The 27,236-nt window shown below is 37.6% G+C and overlaps 1 protein-coding gene across 1 annotated transcript in view; it reads left to right on the top strand.

Annotated features, from left to right (window-relative positions):
- The window catches only part of SNX29 (sorting nexin 29), a gene marked incomplete at its 5' end in the record, with an annotated part of 100,189 nt that overhangs the window by 20,578 nt on the left and 52,375 nt on the right, over positions 1 to 27,236 (top strand). The window contains 5 exons of the mRNA XM_010214877.2: positions 3,188 to 3,251; positions 4,536 to 4,664; positions 10,294 to 10,376; positions 16,596 to 16,702; positions 25,457 to 25,573. Coding sequence (XP_010213179.2) covers positions 3,188 to 3,251; positions 4,536 to 4,664; positions 10,294 to 10,376; positions 16,596 to 16,702; positions 25,457 to 25,573 — 500 coding nt within the window. The remainder of the gene's footprint in view (positions 1 to 3,187; positions 3,252 to 4,535; positions 4,665 to 10,293; positions 10,377 to 16,595; positions 16,703 to 25,456; positions 25,574 to 27,236) is intronic.

The following is a 27,236-nucleotide window of genomic DNA, read 5'->3' as shown; positions in this document are numbered from 1 at the left end:
TATTTTAATGGCACTCCTGAAATATTGACAACGCACTTGGTCGGGTGCTCTCCTGAGGAGCCTTCCGGATTCCTCAGTGCAGTTTCCTCAATTGCAGATGGGCTGAGGTTGGAAGGGGCCCTTGGGGATCATCTTGTTCAGCCTCCCAGCAGGGCTACCTAAACCAGCGTGGCCAGTGCTGTGTCGAGGTGACTTCAGGGTGTCTCCAAGGCTGGAGACTCCGCCACGTCCCTGTGCAGCCCATTCCGGGGCTCCGTCACCCTCCCAGGAATGTTTTTCCTTATGTTCAGACAGACCTTCCTGTGTTGCAGGCAGTGCCAGTCACTGAGCACCACTGCAAAGAGTCCACCCCATCCTATTTACACCCTCTCTTCAGGTAATTAAACACATTATAAGATTTCCCCTCAGTCTTCTGGATTGATAGTTAAAGATCTTTAAAATTAAAGTGTTATTCTGCTGGAAGTTTATTAAGAATGGATTTTGCCTGTTTATGCACAAAGTGTAATTTAGGTTTAGGTCTGTTAAAATCCACCACTTTTCCACTGTGGTGCTGGGGCTCCTTTTCAAACGCTCCCCACAAAATGGCAGTGTCTTGCCATGAGGAAAAGATAATTAATGGTGTGTTTGGATTTTGTAATTGCCAAGATTGAGAATGTAATGCTCAAGTCTCAGAATGTACAGTGTGTTTCTCTCCTCCTCTTTTGCCCCCCACATAACTACCAGTAAGTTGAAGCTATTAGGAGCTAGCTTTTGAAAAACAGCCATAGTTTGTCATATGCAATCTTTCAGCTTGAATTTTTTTTTCCTATAGTTGCTACTTAAATAGCGATGGTTACCTGATCATAATGCAATTTTCACCCTATTCCTACCCAAAAGGTTTTTTCCTCAGCTTTAGGGATGATGAGATGGGCTGGAACGACCCTTTTGTGGAGAGCCTTAGGAAGACAGATTAAAGAAGTTAATAGTCTCAGCTTTGGTTAAGAATGCAAATAATATTATGGTAAGAGAAAGCAAGAGCGTCCAGAAAACTTGGTGGTATTTTAATGTCAGTATTTAATACACCCACACTTCCCTTTTGGCTTTCCTACAAGATTTAGCCTCTGTCGTTTGGATGGCTTTATGGAGAACCTTTATAAAGATGCTCAATTGCTGTGCAAGGAAAATTACCCCTTCTGTGTTGAATTAATGGAGTGCAAAATGCCTCTAATAACCCACTGAAATATTTCTTGCCAATGTCTACTACTTCTCACGCTGTAATATGGAATGACTAGAAAAATAATTGTCCTCTTTGTGCATGACCAAGGAATCAGAAATAGTTTGAAAAAAGCTACCAACAAAAGCAAATAGGAATGACTGATCTCAAGTGACATGAGACCCCTTCAGAGCAAGAGGTAAAGGACCAGGTTGACAACTGCTGACTTTAACTGTGGTGTCTGAATGGATGGATAGCTTGAACCACTTGATTTTTGTCTGCTATTAGAGATGGGCAGGTATCATCTGCTCCTTGCTACAAACCTAACCTTTCTGAAAAGGCAACATTACCTATAACCGTAGAGAAGGTAAAGAAAGATACTATTCAACTGCTGAGCTGAATGTAGAAAGAACAAAGTTGTTTGTCAGCTTTGCTTGAATAAATTAAGTGAAACCAGTTCTGTTGGTTTAGCTAAAGTAAAAGTATGAAAAAAATTGCTGACATCTGCTTTGAATACTGTCAGAAAAGAGTTGGCAGATTTATTATATTTATAAGCATAGCGTCATTTTATTTGACTTTTGGGAGGGATGTTTTAATATAACTCCCTGCTCTCATAAAATTATTGATGAAGTTTAAGTGAAATTATTAATAAAGATTTCAAAACCAGTCGTGTTTAGAACACGTCCTGATGTTTGCTGGAAGATTTGTGAAAGATCTGTGCAACTGAAGGTCTTACTTCTTCCAAGATCATTAACATTTTTTCATTCTTGATGGAATGACAAAAGGTCAGATCCTACAAATACCTTCATAAAGGAAATAACACAGTTATATGTTTGTTGCCACATCAGGTGGAAGACCTCTAATTTAGATGCCTCGTTATATCTTTTTCCCTAGGGTGAAGCATGATTGTAAAAGGTAGCAATTTTAGTTATTATTTTGTTTATATCTGTATTTACTGTTTAGCTGTGGTCCTCAGTCCTTCTGTTCAAGGACTGTAGGACTGAACTGTAGCCTGTAGTGTGTGTGTGTGTGTGTGTGTGTGTGTGGTTTTGTGTGTGTGTGTGTGGTTTTTTTCTTTTAATCTTCAGACTTGCTCTGTTTTCTAGAATTGAGTGATTTGTTGCGTTCTTTTTCTGTGACTTCATCTAACATTCTGTTCCCAGCAGATGTTTTCACTTTCTGGACTTAGTTATTTTTCTGAACAAAAACAAACAAAACAGCATTATTTAAGCTTGCTTTGAAAATGAATTGTAGAAACACTTCAGTGTTGGAGATGGGGAAAAAAATTGTTTTTCAACTTCTCAGACAGAAGTTGGTAGTTGAATATTTTTCATTGTGAATATAATGTTTTAATTACATCTGGATATTTATACACTTATATATAATATGAAAGCTGTTTTATATGCACTTTTAATAAAGTTTTTTTTTTTTTTTTTCTTACATGGTGCAGAGTAACTAGAGTTGTATGAATGGTTTCTAAATTCAGCATGTGTACTGGAGTGCTGAAGAAATAAATTGCCTCTAGTTTAGTATTTCTTAGTAACAATGCAAATTATATCCTAAAGTATGCCTAAATGATAGATTTAAAGTTCCTGAGTCATGTTTGTCTCCTTTTATTGTCTTCAGAATATTCTTGTTTAGTTAAACTGCAGAAAATCTCTCTTTAAGACATTAGACTAAGCAAGAAGGGAAATTCCATGAAAAGGCAGTGCCTGGTCCCACTGTAGTAGTTGAATTAAAACCAGATGCAAACTGATTTAATTTAATGAGTCCTCCTGATACCATTGTTGTACCATGAGATAAATACAGCTGTTGAAACGTTGCTTAAATTAATGACATTACAAGTGTTTTTAGGTGCTTTGCTGAATAGAAAGTGGTATTTGCATCATTTCAGATGTGTTGCTGAATTGGTGTCACTATACAGGACTGTTAGATCTGAAACTAGCAGTAGTGCTCATCGGGGGGGAAAAAAAAATTGTTGTCTGTTCTCTTTAGATGAGCTTCGACAGGCTATCGTGGCCATGATGAATAGAAAGGATGAATTAGAAGAACAGAACAGGTAACTTCTTGTTGTGGCTGTTGTCATTGAGAGGCACTGTATAATTTCAAAGATCTGTTGTGTCACGTAGCCTCTCTAATACAAGCTCCCCTTTGTGAAGAGCTGTGATTGTGATCTTTTTCATGTCCGTGTTATTTTTCTGAGAAAGGTAACTCACTACCTCAATATTCAACCGTAGATACGAAAGAGTAATGTTTGCAGGCTGCCTTTCCCTTTGTGTTTAAATCACGCATAACTGTCTGTCCTTGAGATCTTCTGCCAGACATTGTTTTTTTTTTTTTTTTTTTTTTTTAAAGCAAAACTTTTACCTAGAAGAGGCTTAAGACAGCTTTTTGAATGAATGCAAATTTGTTTTTTGCAAATGTTCAGAAATGATTCTTTATTTTACTGTTCTGGTGCAGAAATGATGCAAGTGCACTACAAATCAGCTGAGATACTACACTGAAAGTGGCTGTCGTTTGTGAATGTATGTTCATTTGGGGCAATGCAGTGGTGCATACAGTCATTTCTTTAGATTGCTAACAAACCTACTTCATATTTATTTAATATATTTGGGGCACATGATTAGAAGAATGAAAACATGAATCTCTTCAAAACATGTACTGAGCTTATACTAAGAGTGCTTTTTAACACTTCATGAAAATCATGAAGCTTTTCATGTTTGTTTCTTATTTTTCTTAAGTGTGGGTCATACCAACCGATGCTGTTTTCCTGCCTCTTAGCTCCCAGCTCCCATGATTGACAGTTACAGCCCAATTCTGGTTTTGTTTGTTTGGCAGAAGGACCAGGTTGCTTGGGGTGTTGGTGTTGCACATCATGGTAACCTTTGCTAGTTGACCAAAGGGATCCCTGACCTTGCTTTTAGTAGAGACAGTCTCTACTGTCTCCTGCTCTGGCTGATAAACAAGCTGCTTACAGGTTGTTCTTGAAATGTAAGAATGATTCTGTCATTTGACCTGAAGCAGTGAAAGCAGATTATAATCCGCTTTCCATAGCGGTGATTCCTTGTTGCAGTTGGGATACAGCATACATAACTGGTTGTGTTTTGGGCACGTTGATGAGGTTGTATTAAAAATTAAAAGTATTCACTGTTTCACTCTAAAGCTGTATTTGAATGATTTTTCATATGTTTGTATAATCAAATCAGGTGTATTTATTGAGTAATGAAACTTTAGGATGACATTAATAGTATAATTCAGACAATCTACTTGGAGATTTGTAGAGTACCCTCTAATTACTGGGTGGCATTTGCAGTGGCCTAACAGACACTGCTGCCTTTTCCAGATCGCTGAGGAACTTGCTCGACGGGGAGATGGAGCATTCGGCAGCACTGAGGCAGGAAATGGAGAACTGGAGAAGGAAGGTTGCAGAGCAGGAGGAGCGACATGCCACCAAAGTCCAAGCTTTGGCCAGGTGAGAGGCCCAGAAATGGGCACAACAGGTAACAGCAGAGGAAGAGGGCAAAAAGAAAACCTGTATACAAGACAAAAGATGTGATTTTCAAGTAGCTTTCAGGAGTCTTAAATGATTTATGTTTTAAAATTTCATTAACTTTTGCTTGGATTTTGTCTTAATTTCTAGAAGATTTTTAAATGACTGACAAGTATATTGTCTTTGTATTTTTGTTTAAGTATTAGCAATAATTGAGAGTTAAAATATTAGAAAAGTCATTGCTCCAGAGGAAAGAATATATATTAGTCAGCAGAAGTTAGAACAACATAAAGGTTAAATTGTAAAAAGTACTTAGAAGACTTAGCAATACAAACAGCAAAATAAGTAGTGGGAAATAAGTAAGGGAAATAAGTAGTGAGACTAGAAATGAAGCGTGTGTGTGAGATGAAAGTAAGAAGGACTTTTTCCTCTTCATCTAGCTCCAATTTATCCAGTTTTAACTGCCCCCTCCCCGCTTTTTTTATTTTAGTTGGTGTATAAGAGATTCCCAGGAGAAGTCTGCTCAGTCTGGAACAAATACCAGTACCAGAGTCCCAGATATCGGGAAGCACTAAGTGATGTTTTCCTGTCACTATTTGTATGGTTTCAGAGAGGAGGGCATGGCTTAAAGCTGTGAAGCAGCAACTTTGATTGCAGGAAATGAGCATATGATGCATGTATTTCTCAGCCCAAAAAGAAAGAGATCCCTTGTGTGATCAGGTTTCAAACCTGATATCTAATGCAATTCAGCAGATATGCTGAAAGAAGAGAATTTTAAACCCCTTTCAAGCTAAATTCCTTAAAAGTAGATGCAAAAGAATTATTTAGCTAGGTGCTGCTGTAATGGCCTGATTTTCTTGTGCTTGCAACACTAAAATAACTATAAACTGTAGTGTAGCCAGTGATGCCTAACATTTTGGGGATGATTCACATCTATAGTAGAGAACAAACCTATTCCAAGTGTTAAATAAGGCTAGTAATGAGCAATGTGTTTGTCTTATCCCCAGGAGGTGGGTTTGTTGTGTACATACCCAGGCACTGTGCTTAGGGTTTCTCATGGGGAGCTACCACCACTGAGATGCTTATAAGCTCTGGATGGCAGAACTAGGCTCAAAAAACAGCAAATAGGAAAGTTTCTTTTTAAAAAATATGTATTTGAGGTGCTGCTAACTCTGCTTTTGATGACACATCAAACCTAACTAGTCATGTTGGGGGAGAGATGTGTAAATGGGTTTGACATGCAGAAGAGGTACAGCAATGGGGGCAATGCAAATATTTTATTGTTTAATATTCACTTTTTAGGTAGCAGGACTTGAATATTCATACTTCTTTTGACTCACTTCCCCCCACAGTTTTAGAATTTGCATTGATATGGATGAATCAGATATGTCACGCACATACTCATTTAAAGAAGAGATAAAGAGCTTCTATTGCATGATCTAAAGACACAGTTACTTAAACTAACATATAATCTGTTTTTCTGTTGTTGATGGGTTTCTTTAATTTCTGTTATGAGGTAGATCAGGTATGTTGTGTTGAGTGTTTTTCTGAAAGTCAGTTTAACCTGTCACCTCATAAAAGCAGTGCTGGTGGATGCTTACATGCCCCACGTTCCTGTGACACCAGTTATTTTGGAGGTTGGGTGCATTAAGGATTCATTACAACCCTTTTTTTTTTTTTTCTAACACCCAAGGGACTTTGCAGGCAGTTATTTCAGGGCTCAGAGTTTTTCTATTAAAATCTTTTCATTGGTTCACTTGTAAGTTACTGATGATGCTACTGCAATATTGGGATTAGTCAAGAATTTTGATTAGAAGTATTTTAAGCTCAGAATTTGGAAAAATGAATTGTTTTGTTATTGGAAGAAGTCAACCTGAAATAACAGAAAACGTGGAGTTGCTTTGGAAGCAACACGTCAATAGGAGGAAGCTAAATTTCAGGTATTTTGAAATAGTGAAATTCTTACTGTTGATCTTGAGAATAGCTAAACATGCCAAGAATAGAAAAACTTCATAACTGAGCATTTTAGGGCAAGAAAAATAATTTAATAACAGTTTGACTTTTGTAGTTTGCTTTCAGATTACCTAATATTTACAGTTTAATATACCCCATTTTTAAGGGCCTTTGTGGCAAGTTTGTCATAAATATCTTAAAGTTTTGAGAGCTTTTTCCTCCTGCCCCTGCTAGAAGGGAGAAGAGAGAAGAACAGAGCATTGGCTGCTTATTGAGATCAGAGGCTGCTCTAACTGTACATTTTGCAGTGGTTTTTTTTTTTTTTTTTTTTTTTTTCTCCTTCTTTGGATGTGTTGGAATTTAAAAATATTGTTAATTTGGTGAAATGTCCCAACCCAACCCCCTGCTTTTTACATGTTCTCTTATATTATTGCATATCACTGGAGTTCTATGCAGCTACCTCTGAATAAACAGTGTTGGATAATAGATTAATATCAAATCCAAAAATGATGCAGTTTAAGTAGTATATACACTTGGTTAGAGGAGGCGTAGTATATTAGATTACAGAAGTGTATTGAATTACAGAATAAATGGAGAAATTCATGTTCTGCACCTTGAAATGGCTGCATCACTTAAGCAACTTCTTACGGGGGAAATGGAAGAAAGCAATATGTTGCCCTGTTTCTTAAGAACTAGTATTAGTTCTTTCTTTGTTCAGTGATATTTTTTTCCTTGTGCTTAGTTGGTGACATGCCATAAGTGATGAGATCTGCTTTTAAAAAGGTATAATGTTTTAATTCATAATCTTAACTGCAGAGATGTGTTTTGCTTTTTCAGATGTGATCCCACTGCTAAAAGTGTTCTGGAAGAAAAATAAAATGTTATAGTAGGGAAGAACTTCTCTCCTCAGTCTTTTTCTTCCTCAGATCATATCAGAGACCTGAACACAGTTGATGTTATGAATCTTCTGTGAGAATAGGGTTGCACTTTATTATGCATATGCTGTTTGGCTTTCATGACAAGCAGTTTATCACATTTTGCCTCTTTACAGGGTGGATTTTTGTTTATTTGCTTGTTTTTAATTACATGTAGTTCAACTTCCACTTCTGTTTGTAATACTAATTATGCTTCAAGTTTCATTTATGTTTTGCACGCAGTCTTAGCTGTTTTTTCATAACAGTTATTTGTAATCCCACTCATAGGATAAATCCAGCTGAAAGGAATCTCAGGAGGTCTGACAGCCTCATGTAGACCAGATCCTCCTGCAGTAAATTCTTTCATTTCATTCTTAGGATTCATGCAATTTGTTTCTTTAGAGACCTGGTACCTGTATAGAGTTTAAAAAATGAGATTTTTAAGAAGAAAGCATCATCTATTGGATTTGTTTAGAAGACAGATGTATGTTTTCAGAATACACAAAATATTTGTTAACATCTGGTGCTAGGGCCAGAAATTTAATTATGTTGTTCTTCAAGCCAGTATATTTGAGATGCATGACAAATCACTTTTTCAAATTATTTCCTTGAAATGTTCATTTAACAGAAACCCTGAAGCAATTTTCTGTTCTTTTGCAGGAAACAGTTGTTTTCTCTTACTGTTGAGGTATAGGAAAATGAATTTTTACCAAACTGTGTGTATGGGTCCACGTGTGTGACCTCGTAGGTACCAAACAGGGGTGTGCATGTGTGCACAGGCACACACAGCTCCGTGTAACTCCTCATCACAGAAATCTTGGGGTCATTACTGAGAATTCACCAGCCCCTTCTGCTGCTCGAGGGAGCCTCGGGGGCTTCCTCCTTTTCCAGGGTGCTGGCAGAATTCCCGGGAAGGAGGCTGATCCGTGGCCATGCCGTGTGCGAGGACGGCCGCTCTCTGCGCGCTGCCGCGAGAACGAGATGCTTGGCAGCCCCTTGCATTAATCCTGTTAACAGGAGAGGAACCCTAGGGAACACTTGCTATTTTTCCTAGCACAAATTACATGTCAGTGAGCAAATGCATTGGATCAGTAACGATACCCGCTGTCTTTTCAGACATTATGTACACAAAGTCAGGTATACTCTTCCCAAAATGTTGACTTTTCTATATCGTTCTAACATCATTCGTAGAGTAGTTTTGGCTTTACTGGCTCATTCCTCTTCATTCGAGTTAGGCTTGCAGAAAAGATGGTACATATGAATCTTTTTTTGTTGCCAAGGTACTCCCTGGCACTGTATAGCTTTTGAACAGTTTAAGAATATTTCTTTTCAATGAAACTGTTTTTGCATTAGCATGCCTTTTTTCTTTTTGGCTGATAAAAGTGACTATTGCTGCTGAAAATTAAACCTTTTAGTAGAACTATTTCACTTACTCCTGTTTCAAAAACTATTATCTTACCCCTGTACCTCAGTAATGCCAGGCAGGAACTGCTGCACAGACAAGTCTTTTGCTGTACAAACGTATATATCATCTTAACCAAGTTTATTGGGTGTTTTTTCTTTTTTCTGACCTTGGTTTCAGTACGGGAATTTAGTGGGTTTATTAAGGTATTTCCTATAATTTGTTTATAAATATACTGGTTTCAGGAGAATTTTCAAATAATCTGATGTAGAAGAAATTCATAATGAATATTAATGGCTGCTATTTACATCTCGAGAGCTTTATCAAATAGATAGTATTACGCATGTATCGCTGTCTGGGTTTTAATGCTTATGATTCTCTGTTTGTTATTGTGTACTTATTCATGAGGATAATTAGAGTTGTATATTTTCCTCTGTTTTTAAGCAAAAATACTGTTAATAGCTGATAGGGGGTACACACATAATCTTGAAGTATTTTAATATATCGTCAAGAAAAGAGTAAAAGCAAAAGGATAACTTAAACTGCAAAGTCTTAGGCAATTTCATGCTTAGGTGCAGCAGAATATGGCTTACTCTGCTAAATAGTTGACCCCTGCTGCATTAGCCTCTCAGTAGTTTACTGCAACTTCTCAAAATAAAGAGTTGCTTTGAATAGTCACAAAACTATTGAGAGATTTCCACAGTCTTTGCTTTGTTTAAATTTCAAGCTGTTACCATCCTTTCGTAACAAAATCCTGAAATCCAAACTAAGGTTCTCAGTGTTGCTGGGTGGAGCTGTGATGGTGGCAGGTTTGAATGCTGTTTTCATTGGCTTGGCTTGTGGAAAGCTGTTGCCTTCAATATTGTTGTCAAATAAAGCTGATCTTCTCTGGCAATGATAAAGTCAATTTCCAGAGCTGGGTTTTTCTTTTCTTGGCATTAAATACTTCAACAACTAGTGAAATAATTACTGAGTCTTAAACTGGTTAGGTAATTTCTTTATTTAGTATTTTATCATTACTTTTTAATCAACTTTCGGTTTAGACCTGCCCTCTATCAACATGACGTAGTATATAAAATCTAAACTAAGCAATTTATCCCATGATTCAAAGCTTTATAAAATCTGTTGCCCTGGATGGTTATGTGACCCTAAAAATTGCTTTTCCTTTTAGCCTCTTGTTAACATTTAATTTAATGTGTATGTAATGATTTATCCTTTAGAAGACACAGCGTAGATAGAGCTCGTGATCACAGATAGCATTTTTGTTTGCACGGAGACAGGCCACCTTCTCTTATTTTGAGAAAAGACTAATTTTTCCTCATACTGTTCTTCTTATCAACAGAGAAAATGAGGTACTTAAAGTGCAGCTTAAGAAGTATGTAGGAGCTGTCCAGATGCTTAGAAGAGAAGGTCAAACAATAGAAGGTAAGGATGAAATGGAGGAAAAAAGAAATCCATGCACAGCTTTTCTCTTTCTACAAGCTACCACTGAGACAGACTTTAGTAGCCAAATGATGGAAGTGACTCTGGGAGTTGTATAAAATGTGGCAGTAGAAGAATAACTAGTGAATAGCCAAATCTCTGGTCTGACTTACAGGAACCTGCGTGGTTTCTTTTTTTTCTTTCTGCATTGTTTCCTTCTGACTTTCTTTTTTTTAATGTATTTTTTTAATTGATTTTTCTTTTCTGATCAGACTTTTAGGAAGACTTTTTAGGAAGCTTATTGTTTTCAATAATGCATTTTCCATGAAGGAGCTAGCATTGAAAATTTCATTTAAAAAATGATCTTTCAATTAAGATGATATTGGATCGTTAAGAGTAATTATGTTGAGGAGATGAAACTTAGCATGTTTGGTGCATGCTATTAGTGCTATTTTGAAGATGCATATTCATAGACTCTGCATGAAATACACTTTTTTTTTTAAAAACCAAACACTTCACTACACTTTGCAGAAGCGCTTGGAATCTAATGAGCAAACTTGGCATCCTAAATTTGCAGTTAAGTGATGGGCTGGTCTCTGCATTTCCTCTGAGGCCTGGGAGATAGAAGTCCTTGTGGGCAGAGCTCTGGTTTTGTACTGCTGCTGGGGGTGCCTGTATCCTCGCTGGTGACACAAGGAGATTTGAGGGACTAGGTGGCATTTGAGAAATTAGCACAGTCTTTTCTAGAATCGTCCGTGTTGCGGTCTGATAGATGGCCTAAGAACAGGCATTAGTTCTGCCCTTAAGTGCAAGTCACTGTACCAAGCTGTAGCTGAGAAACTTCATCCTTGAGAAGGGTTGTTGGCAAATAAGGCACAAGGCTGTAGGCTGCTGTCTGCTCCTCCGGCTTGAAGTCACCTGTCGCTGTTCTCTCATAGTCACAGCTAGCAAGATCTAAATAGAGTTAATTCCTTAGCCTGCTTAGGGATTTAAATGTGTTATGATTTATTCAGTGACCATAGGATTTCTGTGTCAGCTCAGTCTCTTTAGAATTTGATTATATTGTAAAACAAACAAAAAACCAAAAGGAACAAACCCCCCCAGCTTATTCATAGAGTTGGCAAATGGGATCCAAGCAGAAAAGCATCTTCTGGGAGAGGTAAAATGGATGGTGTAATTTCCAAGTTAATCTTTGCAGCATTTGGGTTATTGTTTTTGTTTCAAGTTCAGGGTTTAGGTTCAGTGGTTTGCTGGAACATTTGGCATTTTCTGTGTTTGAACTGTTGGTGATCACTGAAAGAATCTCTTCCATGCATTCCTCTGCGTGAGCCGCTCCTAAATTGGCCCGTGTGCCTTGCTGAAGGCGATCCCGATTATCGGAATGTGTTGATTAGCTTGTATGAGTATTTATCTATACGTCTTGCAGTGGTAGAATTCTCCAATTAACAGTAACAAAAACCCCATGTTATTTAAAGAAGGAGAAAACATGAAAAAAAGCTTTTGCATTAACAAACAAAAAAGCCCTGCTAGTAAGGTTGTAATTTGTGAATGTGAATTTGTTACACGTTCCCCTCATTCATAAGGTTGTGGGTTTTTTTTGTTTGTTTTTAACAGATTTATAGAAACTAAGTGCATCTATGGTTTAAGTACTGAAGTATTGAATTTTAGTTATTGAATTCTAGTTATGTATAGCTAAAAGGGAGCAGAATGCAAATCAAGGTCGTTTAATTCTTACTTAGCTTCCATGCATGAAAGGTTGACAGTATGTGTGTGCAAGAACCGTCTTATTACCATATTCTGAAACCTTGACCATTTTGGAGAGTCAGCAGTTTGAAGGACTACTATCTTTTTGTCATCTTAAGTTAAAATTCTTAACTTTCTTGCATATTAATTTTTTTGCTTCTAGATTAAGGTTAATAAGGTTGCTGTGTAGGCTTCTAACTCATCTTAATTAAGGACTAGGACTAGGCGGTCTGTTCTTTAAACCTGTAGGCTTCCTAGCTCTCATCTTGTGCTGTCTTCATCAGGGATGCTAAAACTTGCGTCTGGCTAATTTCATTGCTCCCCTACATTATCATCATGAGTAATTTCAGTGCTGCTTTATCTGCTTCCTAATAATATGTGAACAAAAGTCTTGTTAAGTGGATTGTAGATTTTGGAAAGCTTTGATAGGTTCAAACTAAATTAAACTTCTACGGGTATCTTTGTGGTGTTGTAACTGGAAGAGAATCTACATGGTCACTGTAGTAATTCGGATGAAATGCTTTTGGGTAGAGCTTTTAACTAGTTTCCCCAAATTATAAATTAATTTCAGAGTAATAGTTTGCCTTGAGGTAACTTAAAAAGACAAAAAAAAATACTTGGCAAATGTGATTCTAAATGAATCTCCCAAGCTAAATATTAGCTTTTAAAATGAGTGATTAGTGCCATAGACTGAAGAGTTGGATTTTCATATTTGGATGTTTAATAAATGGGTATCCTAATTTCTTAACCACCAGAGGATTGGATGTATATCATTTTTCAAAGCTCCTTAGGCACAGTAATTCGAAACCATTTTTACCTAAGGACGTGTTTGCTAGCTTGTCCAAATAGACTTCTGAATAACCTTCCCAAGAAAGTTTGGCAAAACTTATTTGGATTTTTTTTTCCTGAAATGCATTAATTAAATGTGTCCTTTTTTTTTTTTTTTTTTTTTTTTTTTTTTTTTTTTTTTTTTTTAAGCTAAAGGTTGTATTTTTCTTTTAGCTCCTTGTTCATAGGCATTTCTCTTGAGGATGTCTTTCAACCCATTAAATGTCTGATTGCAGCTCCTGGAGTAAGCATAGAAATAACTCCTCATTTTTAGTAGTAAGCAAGTATTAAAAACACTATTATTAACTCATGATTAATTAATTAAAATATTCACAGAAGGGTTATAGAGAGATTTAAAAGAACTTGAAGTAACGAGAGATGCACTTGGGGAACGTTATTTTTCTCTCCTTTTAGAAAGCCTTGTTCAAAGTCTGAGTTCCAAGCAAGTCTCTTCACTACGAATCATACAAGAACCAGGTTAAAAATCAAAGGTGGTTTTTGAGGATGGCAGACCTTTGCAACCTAGGTAGAAAGTTGTCATATTTACTACCTTTTAAAGTTCTTGAAAGAAAGAAGTAATTAAAATGCTGGGACTATCTTGTCCTGCATAAGAAGGACATACAAAAATGTTTGTACAGGTAAAATTAATGCCATGTGGTCTCTAAGGGCCTTGCACTGGGGAACTCATTTTCTAACATTGTTTGTGTAGGTGTTTTCATTGTGGGTTCATTCTTGGATAGAAAAATTGGTCACAAAGATGCTAAAATCTATTCATGTCAAATAAAATTGGATATGAATGATTTATGAATATTCCTCTTTTTCTGTGGTCTTGATTTATTTAAAAGGAATATTATCTTTGAGCACAATGGTTGATTTATTTATTTCTTCCCTTCATGAACTCAGATGTGGCTGTTAAATCTGCCTATTAAAACTGATTAATCTATATTGGCTTTTCAAAATAACAGCAGCAGGAATATGCCTAAAATACTTGTGGAGCTGAAGAAACCTGTTTCCCCTCCCCTAGGTGAAGCTAAGCATGGTACTTTTGTAGAAAAACATACCCTGGTCACAGAAGTAAGATGCTCTCTGTGGTTTAATGCCTTTGTTTTTCTTTTCTTTATGTTTTTAAGCAGTGTAAGCATGGCAGCACTTCAAGATTTCACCACCAACCTGAGTTACTACTAGTGCAAATAAGTGATGTCTGGAAAAATGGAAATATTTTTGCTGCTAGCTGTTTTCTTTCTGAAGTTTCATGTGATGAACAAAAAATAATTAGGAAGTGATAACTTGTTTTAAAAGCAAAATTTTAAATTAAAAGTGGTAGTGATCATCATAAGTGCAAAAGGACACTGAGCGAATTGGCCACTAATATGAGTTGGGAGTTGTAGGCACACAGCAGCATGCAAGTAATATTGCGTTTGCAGGAAAGCAGGAAGAGCTTGCTTTTGAAATCACAGTCCAATGAAATAATAAAATTAATCTTGAAGTTTTCAATACCATCTGTTATGTTTCTTCCGTCTGGCAAAAACTGTTTCAACTAGCAGAGTTTTATTTTCATATGGGACCTTTAGTAAGTCTCGTTATGCTGTGTTAATAGCGGAAGCATTTTAGAAAGAAAAAATCTCTTTAAAATGATGCGTCTTTATTGTTGTAGTGAGTTATTGTCATTCTACAGAAATTCTCCTCGTATCCCGCATTGGGTTATGAGATTTCTAGTAGATGAACTACTGAAATGGTCCCTGGTTTTGGGCAGACAAAATTCTGCCCCTGCATTGAAAGCAAATTCTTCCTTTTATGTTTGCATCAAAAATAGGACTAGAAAATACTTGTGTTACTTTTAAGAAGTGAACGTGCTAGAAAAAGCTAGACCAGGAAAGCATCCTTTAATGAGCGGGCTCCAACCAAGGGCCTAATTGAAGTGTGGAGCCAAGAGCTGCTAGAATCTGACCAAAAGATGCAGATAAGTTAGACCCGCAGGGGATGGGGAAAAAAAAAAAAAAAAAAAAAAAAATTCAGTTAAACTGAACTTAAAGTTCAGTTTGTATTCAGGAATTTCATAAAGTGAAGCCACTTGATAGTCTGTAAAGTTAGCTGTTTAAGGATTACTCCATTCCTGTATAGAGTGGTTTAACCAGCTCAGTGTGTCAGCACTGATTTCTGTGCCCCCCCCACACTGTTTTTATGTAAAAAAAAAAAAAAAAAAAAAAAATTAATGGCATATTTCTTAATCGAAGCATGCCATAGACACTAAATAATAAAATTAAGTTGTGTCTATTATATATTTGGAGCAGAGCTCATTTATTGGTAGAACTCCGATGCTTTTCCTCTCAATTGCAAAGCTGTTGCAGGATGATTAACAGTGAAACTTAACGAAGCTCCTGCTGCACCAGGAGCATCTGGATACTTGGCATAACTGGCCGCTAGCCATTTTTTGTATGAATTTTAGGGTTTACAGAATGGAAATGTTGATTGCTCTCCAGTCGTCCCGTTTCCTTGGAGCCCGTATTCCTTTTTGCATGCAGGTGATGGGGCAGAGGGGGAAGTGTTATCTTCGTTTGCAAGAAACTTTTGGTGCCTTCTAATGGAGCATGTTACAGACAGCAGTCTGCAATGCTTTTTTATATTGGGATGTGAATTAACATAAAAATACTTTAATGAAAATATTTATGTGTGTGTGGACACAACAATCCCCAACTTGAGCACTTCCTTATGCTCTTTCTCCCTTTTTCTTTCTTTCCCCTTTTCTTTCTACTTGTTTAAAAAGCAGGCATCCCATAGGATGTGGATCGAGATTTTACAAATCAATGAATGCATTTGTTAAGCTGCTCTTTCATTAGGGCTTATTTACTTTATATCTTCTAATTTGTTTCTCTAGAACAAATAGATTTTCTGTCTGTGAATTGCGTTTGTGTAATCCGGGGAAGAAGAGACTTGGAACGGGCCTTACAGCCATCTGTAAGAGGTGGACAGGAAGAGAAGAAACAGTGTTTGATCAGAAAAGAAGTAATGGGCTTTCGTGACAGGTGAAGAAGTTTGATTAGCTGCTAGAAAGTCTTTCTGGGAAGAATACTTAAACTTAGATTGTGCAGGAAAGCATGAAATCTTCATGACTGCTTGTTTCCAAGACTAAGTTGGATGATTAATTGTCAGGAATGAAGTAAGCATGGTTGATTCTGCCATTATGCAAAGATGCAAACTGTTAGGGGATGTCTGCAGTGTGCGTTCTCAGCCCTATTTTCTGTAATTTACATGCAAGTGCTATGAAATACTGGTCAGGAAAAAAAAAAGTAGAAAAAGGACTCGAGAGAAGCATAGATTTAGTTTTTCAAAGGCTTTGGCTAGCACTTCTTGTCACTGCTTGTATGTATTTGGGAACTGCAATCGCAAAGGAGCCAAAGAAGCTTGTGTATATGTATGTTTTCTTTAAGATGAGGGGAAAAAAAGTCTAAATATTGTTTGTAGAAAGCTCCCTATAGTACTTGTATTTTAATAGTTGTAAAATTGCTTTTTACATATTAATATAAATAGAATATGATATTACATGCTGTTTTGAAACGTTAACTAGCTCTTTTAGAGCTATTGCTTCTAAACAGGCTGTTTTTAATGTTTATGTAATATAACATTTTAATTGTATGTATGTATTTGTTTCAGTTCTACCAAATATTTGGAGCACTGATGCCGAATTTACTATTCCAGAGCAGAAGCAAGTAGAAAACAATGAGGAACTAGCCAACTCTTATGAAAGAAAATTGATTGAGGTAAAGCTTGTACTGTCCAGATTTTATGGGCTCATAATGGTAGCATAACGCTTGAGGCAGTAAACCGTTTCTCTGCTGTGGTGTAATTCTGAGTTCTTTCTCAGCTCAAAATAAAAGTCTGTTTCCCGAAAAAAGGAGAAAAGGGGGGGGGCGGGGAAAGAAAAGGGAGGAAAGACTTGGTTTGCATGCTTGTGTGGTTAAAAATCTGCTCTTTCAACTTGGAATTACTGTATATATTAAATTAACATATTACAAATAGTTTCCTTAACAATGAAACAATAGTTTTCTTATGTTTATACTTTAATAGGAAGTGGACTTGTCTCTAAATATTGTGTGTAATTATTAAGAAAAAGGGACCATACTTGTGTAATTATCTTTCAGATGAATAGTTCTTTTAATGATTTTGATCTAGCTTGTTTTATTGCATTGAGACATAAAACCTTCATGAACGTACGGCAATAAGCCAGTTCCTTAAGGGTTTAATTGAGACTTTTTAACTTGAAACCATCACAGACAAAAGGTTTCAGGTGTTTTCTATATGTTACTGTCCATAGGTACCATCTCTGTTTGTTGTTTTTTTTTTTTTTTTTTTTTTTTTTTTTTTTTTTTTCTTTTTTGGCACTGGAGCTTTAGGATTTCCTGAGGTCCTGCTGAAATCTGTAGCTTTCCTACTGTTTTCTGATTGTGCAGTAGTGAGTTTCATTTTTATATTGCTTTATTATGCAAAGAAAAAAAAAAGAGAAAGATTAGAGATTCATTTTAAATTTAAATACAAATGATTTCCTAGACAAATGTAATGAAATTTATTATCTAATACCCATATCTTCTGTTAAATATTAAATGATCATTTTTATAAAAAATAAAGCAACCCTGTCTTTCCCTTGTCCAAGGGAAATTGGGTATTCATATTAACTGACTTACCTAAAGATGACTAAAAATGCAGGTCATGCATCAAAGATTAATAGCAGGTCATCTAAAACATTTGTATTTCCCTATCTCCTTCCCACAGGACTATGTCAAACTAATCCTTTCCCTTCTGCATGCCTTCGGTTGGGGCCTTTCAACGCTTTTTCTCTTCTGTATCTATCAAAAGCATATCTTAATTAAGAACAGAGATTAAATTTATTGCATTTTTAAGAGCCTCCTCCTTAATTCTCCTGAAGCTTTTCCCTCGCTGTTCAGATTTGTTGGTAATGTTCCTGAGTTTTGTGGGAGAGATCAGCAGTAGCAGCGGTTCAACAGCCGTGGATGCAACTTGCTGAAAACTTCACGTCTCGCCCAGAAGTTGTATTTCAGTCTCACTCCCTTGTCTGTAGCAATATGCTCCTACACACAAAATGAGATGTAACCTCTGTAATCATCCGAGTGTATTTATCAAGTATCATCATCCTTTTTTTCTCCGCATGTGAAAGATGCAAAGTGAAGTCTTATTTTCCCAGGTTAGACTGCATTATTTTTGAAATGGAGGGATAGGAAACACGTCGCTCTTGAGTGCTGCTCTGAAAGCTCTATTAAGGTAGAATTGGGTCTGAAAATTGTTCACGTTCAAGCAGTTTTAGTGACTGCTACTTTGGGCCTCGCAGACTTTTTCAACTGAAGACAAAGATCGTTTTGAAAAATTCTTGGTAGCCAACAGGAATACTGAAATCCCCTCAAAGAGACGTTGGTAGCTGCTGAGAAGATAGAGGAAAAGTTAAAGCTATTACTTAGGGAATTTTTTCTTTTGCTATCCTTTCAGTTGGAAAGAATTTTGTTCATGACATGTTTCTTACTGCGTTTATATTGAAGTTTTTATTTAGTATAAGTGCTCTCATTAATTACAATCTGTGAACCAGTAGATTTAATAAGAGGATAAGCAAAATGCAACTGAACATTCTGGAGGCACGAAGAAACTTAAAAAATATTTTGTTGCATTTAATGCTTAGAGCAGTGTTAGACGTTTTTGTAAGAAACCTTCATAAATTATTTTTGATGCCAAAGTTTGTTACATCTCGGGTTCATAATTTCTTTTTAACTTCAGGTTTGCAGCGTGTGTGATTTTTCAGAAGTCCTTGGATACCCCTAGCAATTCCTATATGTAATGCTGTTTTGTATTAGAAGAATAAGAATGTTAGAAAAATTTGTATAATTCTGAAGTTGTAACTAATGAAATGCATTTAAAATTTAAGATGCTTAATGATGTTTCGTGTAGCAGTGGCTCAATTTGCTGCATGTTTTCTGTATGCAGGCTAGAAAAAGGCCTCACTGGCTTTGTGTTTTTTCTGTAAGGTTTTGGAAGGGAGCGTTAGGGGAAGCTTTCCTGTGCTAGGCACAGCAGGAGAGACGAGCTCTTCACAGCATTGCAGCTAGCCTGAAAATAAGTACTTACTGAAGACTTGCTCGCTTGTTAGACCTCAGATCGCCGAGGATTTAAAATGAAGCAAAACAAGCAAAAAATGAAACAGCTGCGACCGCTGTTTGTGCATCCACCCAGACCTAGGACTCCGTTGTCATCTGTGAGAGATTCTGCTCTTAGTGCTTCTTGCTTTTGTGGCTTTAGTCTAGAACGAACTAGTAAATATATCTCATTAGAGAGATGAGGATTTTAGCTTTTTTTGCAGTTTCAGGATTTTACAATTCCATATTCTGTTGTTTGTTGTTGGGCTTTAGCTTGCACTACACTGAAATTAAGTTGCAAGTTCTGCTCCTGATGTGCTAAATTGTATTATGAAAGCTCTGTTAAAGACTCAATAGATACGGTTGTGTTTTCTGTTTCCTGGCATAGATTATTCCTACTGGGCAAGGGAATGAGAAAATTAGGACCTCTGCTGGAATAATTTCTTTTTCTTTTAATATTGAGGCTCTTACCACAATATGTTAATCCTTCATCTCCAGGCAGAAATGTATATTGTAAAGGAATGTAGATGCAAACTGAAATGAGCTTGAGAAGAGGCTGGAGCTCCTCAGGGCCCGCCGTGTAAAGCTGCTTTCCTCCCGTGGGAGATGGCGGCGCTCCTCGTGTGCGCCCCGGCCGTGGTCCACGTTCACGTTCACCGGGAGCGGCGCAGTGGGTTAGAGCTCGGGGGTCCCTTGTGGCTGTTGGGTGTTTGTGAGATCCGATGGCTGTCGGGGAGGTGAGGAGTAACGTTGCTAAACTCCTGACAAGCTGCACAGCTTTTCTGAAATGCTGGATTGTGTCAAACATAGGAAAAATATCCTTGAAAGATAATTTTAGGTATTAAAACTAAACTTTGGCCATCCTGCAGAATATTCATTGATTGTGATGACTTCTGTATTTGCAGAACAAGTAATTATTTGGCTGGTTGTATCCCGAGGCCTCAAACATGCTGATGTGTGTATATATATATATATTTTTCCCCCCTTCAAGGTGCAATTTGGGCTGAATTTTCATTTTAACTTACTCAATTTCATTTAAAATTGCTCAAATGGTTAAACTATATTAAGCTTCTCTGAACAAGCAATTATACAAAACGAATAAACTGGGGAGTGTCCTGCCCTAATGGAATAGGTCATCTTTTAAGGAAATTCTAAACATTTGACCTTTCTTTTTAGTAAAAGGCAAGTTTGTAAGATGGCTTTCCAATGTCTTTAAGAAGCTGGAGATGCATTGTGAGATAATTTTATTCCGATTTTTAAAAATTATTTATTTAAGGAGTTTTTACTTAAAGATTTTTTCTATAGTTTTCCATCATGTAATTAAAGTTTCAAAGATGGGAGAAATTCTAAAAGTGAGAATATCACGTGTGTTCCTGATGAAACACGCAGGTTTTTTGTTCTCTGTATTAAAAAAACCTTTGTGATTCCTTCTCTGAGCAAAATCCTTACTGTATTCTAGCTCAGTAAAAACTTGGCCACATCATGCCAGGAGCTTTGTAAAACTGACTTTCAGTTTGGTAGGATATATTGTTACCACTTTCTTTAGAATTTCCGTTTAGGAAACGGAAATATGGGGCATTTGGATGATGTGGCCAGTTGGTTAGGTCTGCCTGAAGTGCTACTTTAGCATGTGATAACAGCGACGAGGCTTTGCTTGTGCTGCAGGAACAGTCTCACCTGCTTCAAAACATCCAGCTCGCTCTGCCCACAAATCACTTGATTTGTGCACAGGTAAAGTGCTAAATGCAACAGTACCTAAAGTGAATTGGCAAGAGCTGATTTTATGCACCTTTTGAAGAATCAGGTGTAACTCTGCAAATGAGATGTCCAATGTCTCTAAGTGGCAGGCTCGTCGCCGGTGACAGGATGAGCTGTTCTCCTTTTGGAGGCGAAGGGACGACTCACGCGTGAGCCGCTGTGTCCCTGGTGCATCCGGCTGTTACTGGCCAGGTTTTTGTCTCTTCTTTGCAAGCTAACTTCGTTCTGAGTCACTGCTGCTTATATTCAGGTTACAGTAAATACACTGAGGAGGATTCAACTCTTCTGCAAGTTCTTTTGCGGGGGAGGGGGGAAGTGAATCGTGGCATTTACTGAGAACTGTGGCTGTTTCTTATCTTACCCACTGTGTTTTGACTGTTACAGGTTAATGCTACGGAAGCAAGAGTTCCAGGGAAAGGCTGTCTCTTTTGTTATACCAAATCACTTGAGAACAAATGGACAGAGCTACTTAGGTGAAACATACACTGTGTTTTGAGGTCACAGAGTCTTGGGCAATCACAGCTTAAACAGCCACTGACTTCTTATATCATCTTGTTTGATTGAAGGGAAAAGGACCAGTGGTGTTTGCGGAGCCCACAGCCTTGCTGGCAACGGGACAGGGCACCAGAACTTGTTGTCTGCAGAAGAGTAAAGCTGTGGATTGACATAAATTTAAGCAGCACTCTGTTTCCTACCATGGTTTACTATACAGGAGAGAAAACCAGGGCCCTAGAGAGGTGGGCGATGCTGTGGGTAGGGTTTTTCTGGTGTGTCCAAACATGCAGTCTATAGCAAGGAGGAATCTGGGGAGCTGGGGAAATGCCCCGTTGTGCTTGTGCCAAGGCTGTGTGAGGTCAGGTCAACAGGGCTCACGGGTTTAGTGCGGAGCCCGCATGGAACCAAACTCGTGTGGCTGGAACACCGAGTACAACCTTGGTGCCAGCGTTGGCCTTTTGGTGGCTCTGTGCAACTCGCGGGAGGATATTGGTGCCCCATCAGCTGTAAAGCCTGCTGGGCAACATTAATCCTTCAGCTTCTCTAAAATTTTGACACAACAGAGTGATTTAAACTGGCTGATCTTCTGTGCAATGTAATATTGCCTTTTTATTTTAGTCCGTGATTTCAGAACGCAATAAAGTGCAGTTGCAAGGCTTGTCATCTTAATGGTGGGAGGTGGAACATCAGTGTGCAGTGGTCTCCTGATAGTAGCTCTGCTATGTGAGTTTATTCTTATGTATCCTGGTTGCTTAATTTCATCCACAAGCTTTTGAATAGGCTTTTGGTACATTAGCTGAAACTGTGTTTTGAGAAGAAAGCCGCTGTTTATTTTCTTCTTGGTTTTGATGAACAGCCACGTGCTTCCCCAATGCACCTTTTCTTAAAATAAAATTAAATAAGTGGATATTTCAGTCTGTCTTGGATCAAATTGCTTGCAGATAGGTATGACAACAACAGAAAAGGTGAGCGGAGCAGCAGAGAGGAAAGCAGGGACTAGCCATTTTATGGTCACATAAATACAGTTGTCTTGAATTATTAAGCAGAGAATTCTGCCTGGGTTATAGTGCAGTTCAGAGCCAAATTGAAATGATTCCGTGAATGTCGGCTGCAGTTGTTATGGCAGAGTTATCCTCAGGCTGGAACTGGGAGATAAGTTTTATTTTAATTACTTGATGCTAGCCAAAAATGCTGGTACAACTGCTGCCCGAGCATCGTGCCTCCAGGGACGAGCGGGCCGAACGAGCCCTCGTTGGCGCCGAACGTTTCCTCGAGGCAGGGACAAAGTAACAGCAAAATTCAACTGTATATTCAAATAGTGCAGAAGGTTGCTACGACCTCAGGAAAGCTTTCGGAATACCAGAGGGAGAAGATACTTTTGAGTAGGTACGAGTTGGCTTGGCATCAGCACGAGGCATTTGGAGTGCTAATGAGTTGTACCCAGTAGGACGCTCGCGCGTTTTTGGTGACAATTGGTTTTATTGCTATTGGGGAAAATGGAGGAGAATTTCTGTTTTGAAACGGGGCATCTTTTCATGGAGAAAATATAGCCTTTCTTCTGCTGGAAGCAAAGGGGAGCAGCTTCTGCCCAGGGGTATTTGGAAAATGAGTTGCTTTGGATTTTGAACTGAAAAAGTTCCTGGTTTTATGATGATTTTAAGGGGGAATACCTGACAAACAGCCCTAAATTCAAATAAAGCACATGCAAAAAAATGTAAAAAAGTTTTAACTGCAAATTACTGTTGTTTTAAAACTCTTTAAAAAAAGCCTTAACTCATTAACAGCTTTCTGTTGGGAATTCAAGTGTGTTTCTCTCCCAGCGTGTCCCTGGCTGCTCATGCGCAACGTGATGGAGAGCAGGTCTTGGAGGTGCTGGTAGCCAGGTGTCCTCCAGATATTTCATATGTGAGTCTCACTTCTCCACAGTAAAGACTTGGGCAAGTCTGGTTGGAAATCACTGTGAGTTGAGTGCGTCTGAGTTTTTGATTTGTGGGCACAATTTTAAAGAAATCAAATGACAAACAAAACCTGGTTCTCAAAATTCTTCCTTTAACTCTCAGAAATTTGTTTCCTTGCCAAAGGAAAAAGGACTCCGTGGAACTATATAGTACCCAGCTGTACACATGAAGAAATCCAATTAAAAAATATCGTTAAAACCAATATGATTATAAAATGATTTTTCCCATGAAACATAACTTATGCACTGGTATGAATAAAAAAGAAAAATTGACCAAATTATTCTTAAAAGAGAAATATGGCTGGTGAAGGGAGGACAGAGCAATCTATATTATGTTGTTCAGAAGTGCATCTCATTGCTGTTTAGTTCAGCATGCTTTTAATATTTTTTTCTTGCACACATATTCAAGGAGCTTAATTACCAGTAGCAATAATATTCCCAAGCAACCTAGCTATAAGTTTGTCCTTGTAAAGATATATATAACAAGTAATTCAGCACTCTGATTTGATGGGTATCTCTTGATTACGATTTGATTTTGCTGGGGGTTGTATCTATCTTTGTGCTACTAGTGCTGCTTTGAGAGCTGTTGAATTTAGGTTTCAATCCAGTCTGCAGGCAGAAGGCTTATTTTGTGGGCATCCCATTTAGAGAGAGAGAGAGAAAAGAAGTCAAAGATTGTATGGGATATTTTATTTTGCCCTTCTGCTAGGGACTGAAAGATAAAACATGCCTCGAAGCTGCTGGGGTTTGTATCCGTGTGTAAACGTGGCCATGGTGTGGACGCCCAGCAGACCGGGCTGCTCAGGTGTGTTTTTGTGCGGGGGCAGCAGCGCTCTGCTTTACCTGCCTAGCGGTGTTGGCAATTCCCTTTGTGCACAGGAGTTCCAAACTCATCAAGCTTCCGCCCCAAAGCAAGCTTGGGAACGGCTTGCTAAGTGGCATCCACTGGGCTAGTTACAGTGTCGACGTTCCTGGGGATTTACATATGGTTTGTGTTCACAGAATAAGCTTACTCGTTGCTAACAAGTGCTCAAAGATAAATAATGTTTTTCTTCCAGGCTGTTGTTGAATTAATAGTTTGTGAGTGCATAATGCCTTTAAATATTAGCGTGGAAGTTGTGATGTTCTGACTTTTATCAGGAGGAGCCAGAAAATAATCTAATTATTAAATCAAGTTAGCCTTGGAAGTTAATTTTTCTAATGGGATTAAATACAACAGAAATGCTTGACAAGGAAGAAGGTAAAAGCAGTAAATTAAAACTGCGGTAGTACACCAAATAGCAAAATCTTTGTGAATATTTTCACAAAGTTCATTATTGCCACATGAAGCCTTTGCTCTTTGGAAGTGAGGAGCAGCAAAACACACGGCTGTCAGACACGCGAGCTTTTTATACTGTGAGGCATAATGCAAAATGTCAATGTTAATCTAAAACCCTTCGTATAATCAGGCAAGAGAATAAATGTTTGGGGTGAAATAATCACTCTGTGAAAGCTTTGGATTTTTGTACTTTCATAGACCCTTTACAAAGGAAGTTAATGCTTAATGCAGTTACTTGTCCTGATCTTTCACTTGTAATTAGCCACAGATTTCAGTTTGTAAATTAAAGGGTGGCTCTGAGGTGTCACGTAGGCGCCGCTGTCAGATCGTACCCAGACGCGTCGTATCTGGGCTTGCCTCTTTATGCCCATACAGCAACTGCTAAGGTGCTGGATTTGAGGAACTCCCTCCAAAAGAAAAGGAATCTGAAAAGAACAATCCAACTTCATTTATCTATTTTTGTGTGTTAGTGATATAAACTCCTGACTTGTCAAAGTGGACCTGTTATTTTTGTTGTGTGTGTGTTTTTTTTTTTTTTTTTCTCCATATTTCCTTTGATTAAGTGAAGGGAACAGATCAGTTGAGCAAAGCGGGTCATTCGTGTTTGCCAGCACTAAGTTAAACAAAACAAATTCAACAACTTTGGGGGGAAATTTTGTTGGGAAGGAGGGAGATGGAAGAGTTGGGGGTTGAAGAAAAGGGCAGCGTGCAATGTAGTGAACCTTGGAAAAACTAGAGGAGATGTGGGAGGTGTCTGAGTCCCTGAGTTCCATGTTGGTTTTATGTTGTTGGGTCTGTGTTTGGTTTTATGTTAGAGGATATTTACCTGTGTTTTGGCTTTGTTTTTCAGGTGGCTGAAATGCATGGAGAGCTGATTGAATTCAATGAGAGGCTGCACCGTGCTCTGATGGCTAAAGAAGCCCTTGTATCCCAGATGAGACAAGAACTGATTGATTTGAGAGGGCCAGTAAGTGTTTTAAGGGGACTGGTTTGTGTATTGCCCTGTTGAATGCAACCTTTTTTTCCTTAGGTAATGGTATACATATATACACTAGTTTATGGGAACTAATAGCTAAGAAGGAGGATTAGTTGGTTTAAAAGACACCAATGGTTGAATATCCCACGTAGACTTGCTTTCCCTCAGCTATTGCTTTCCCCATTGGGTTAGAAGAAGAAGTTGGGTTGAAATGTGAAGATGAGCAGGGAAGAAACAAGAGGAGTCCCTAGTACTTGTGTGCTCGGGCTAGTGCGTTTTGGGAGTTGCATCGTGTGGTTTTTGCTTGCACTGGACACATTCATGCTTATTGTAGCAGAATGCTTACGTAAAGGGGCCGAGAGCCCTGTGTTTGTAAGGGAAGCAGGATTTGATTTATTGTTTTTACACTTCCATGAGCAAACAATCACACAATTGTGCTAAAAATGACAAATACTAAATCACATGGCTCTACTGTGTTCAGAGGTTATAAGCTTTATGTCCTTATTCAGAGATTTTGTTTTTTATCATGCATCCACATACACTAATGAAGCAATTAGGTATTTATAAACTGCTAAAATCAGGTATTGGACTATCTATTTTTTTCAGTAGGACAAAATAATTTAATTCAAAACTTCTTATAAAACGTATTCAGACTTCTACACACTGTTCTACCTGGAGCCATTTAAATTATTGATAGGTGGGTTTGACGTCACTGCTTTTGGGGCCAGTTGTGTGTGTTCTGTTTATTTCAAGTATTGCTGTTTCTTACAATTAAAATATCATTTAACAGTATTTTAAATTGATGGTGTTAATTGATTGATATTATGTAGTTTGAATTATCTTCATGAACAATGAAGATAAATTAATCTTCATGAACAAAACTAAGCATTTTCTTGATGGAATATTTATGGAACTACTACTTTTTTTTTTTCTTAGAGAAAAAGAGAGCAAGAAAGATAGGTATATGTGATTAATAAGGCTCTATAATTAATGCATATCATTTTCAGTCTCAAATTCTATTTTTTTTCCACTGTAATTCCATGCCAGCATGTTATGCATTCCTGAAACTGATTGAGCTAACCTCACTATCAGGCCAAATAACATAAAACAAGGTATAACAACATCCATCTATAGTCCTACTCTTTTTCAATCATGAGATGTGTTAGGAAAAATATCAGTCCCAGGTAATGATGAAAGTAAAGAGAAGGAGAGCTGGAGAAAAAAAGATGTATTTAAGAGTGAAATTTGAATTGGTAACATGAAGGAACAGACAAATCAAAGACTCGTTTCTGAAATACTCAGCTCAAATGCTGAATGTTCTAACTTGGGTTAGAACTAATTTCAGATCTTTGAGTGCATTTCTTTTTTGCTAGACCCTTGGCCTTTGTAGCTGGCTTTACTTCTTCAGCTGCTGCTGTCTCTAGTATTTCCTTTTTATTCCTCTCATCATAGGTTTTTTTTTTCCTTAATATTTTCTCTCTTCACTTACTTTTCCCTTTCACAGGATTATTGTTATTTTTCCCTGTCACAGAATGTGCAATTTTACTTCGTCTGCTGATGGCTATGGACAAACTGATATTTTGGGGGGTTGTATTTTTCTTTAGGTTTAAATGGTAACACTTGGAGATCTTTGGAGATTTTAAAGATAATTTGC

This window comes from Tinamus guttatus, unplaced genomic scaffold (genome assembly GCF_059628265.1).
Source record: "Tinamus guttatus ecotype Peru unplaced genomic scaffold, ASM5962826v1 Tinamus_guttatus_pri_ptg000172l, whole genome shotgun sequence".
NCBI lineage: Eukaryota > Metazoa > Chordata > Aves > Tinamiformes > Tinamidae > Tinamus > Tinamus guttatus.
Note: the sequence above shows the minus strand (reverse complement) of the source record. Positions and strands in the feature narration are given on the sequence as shown.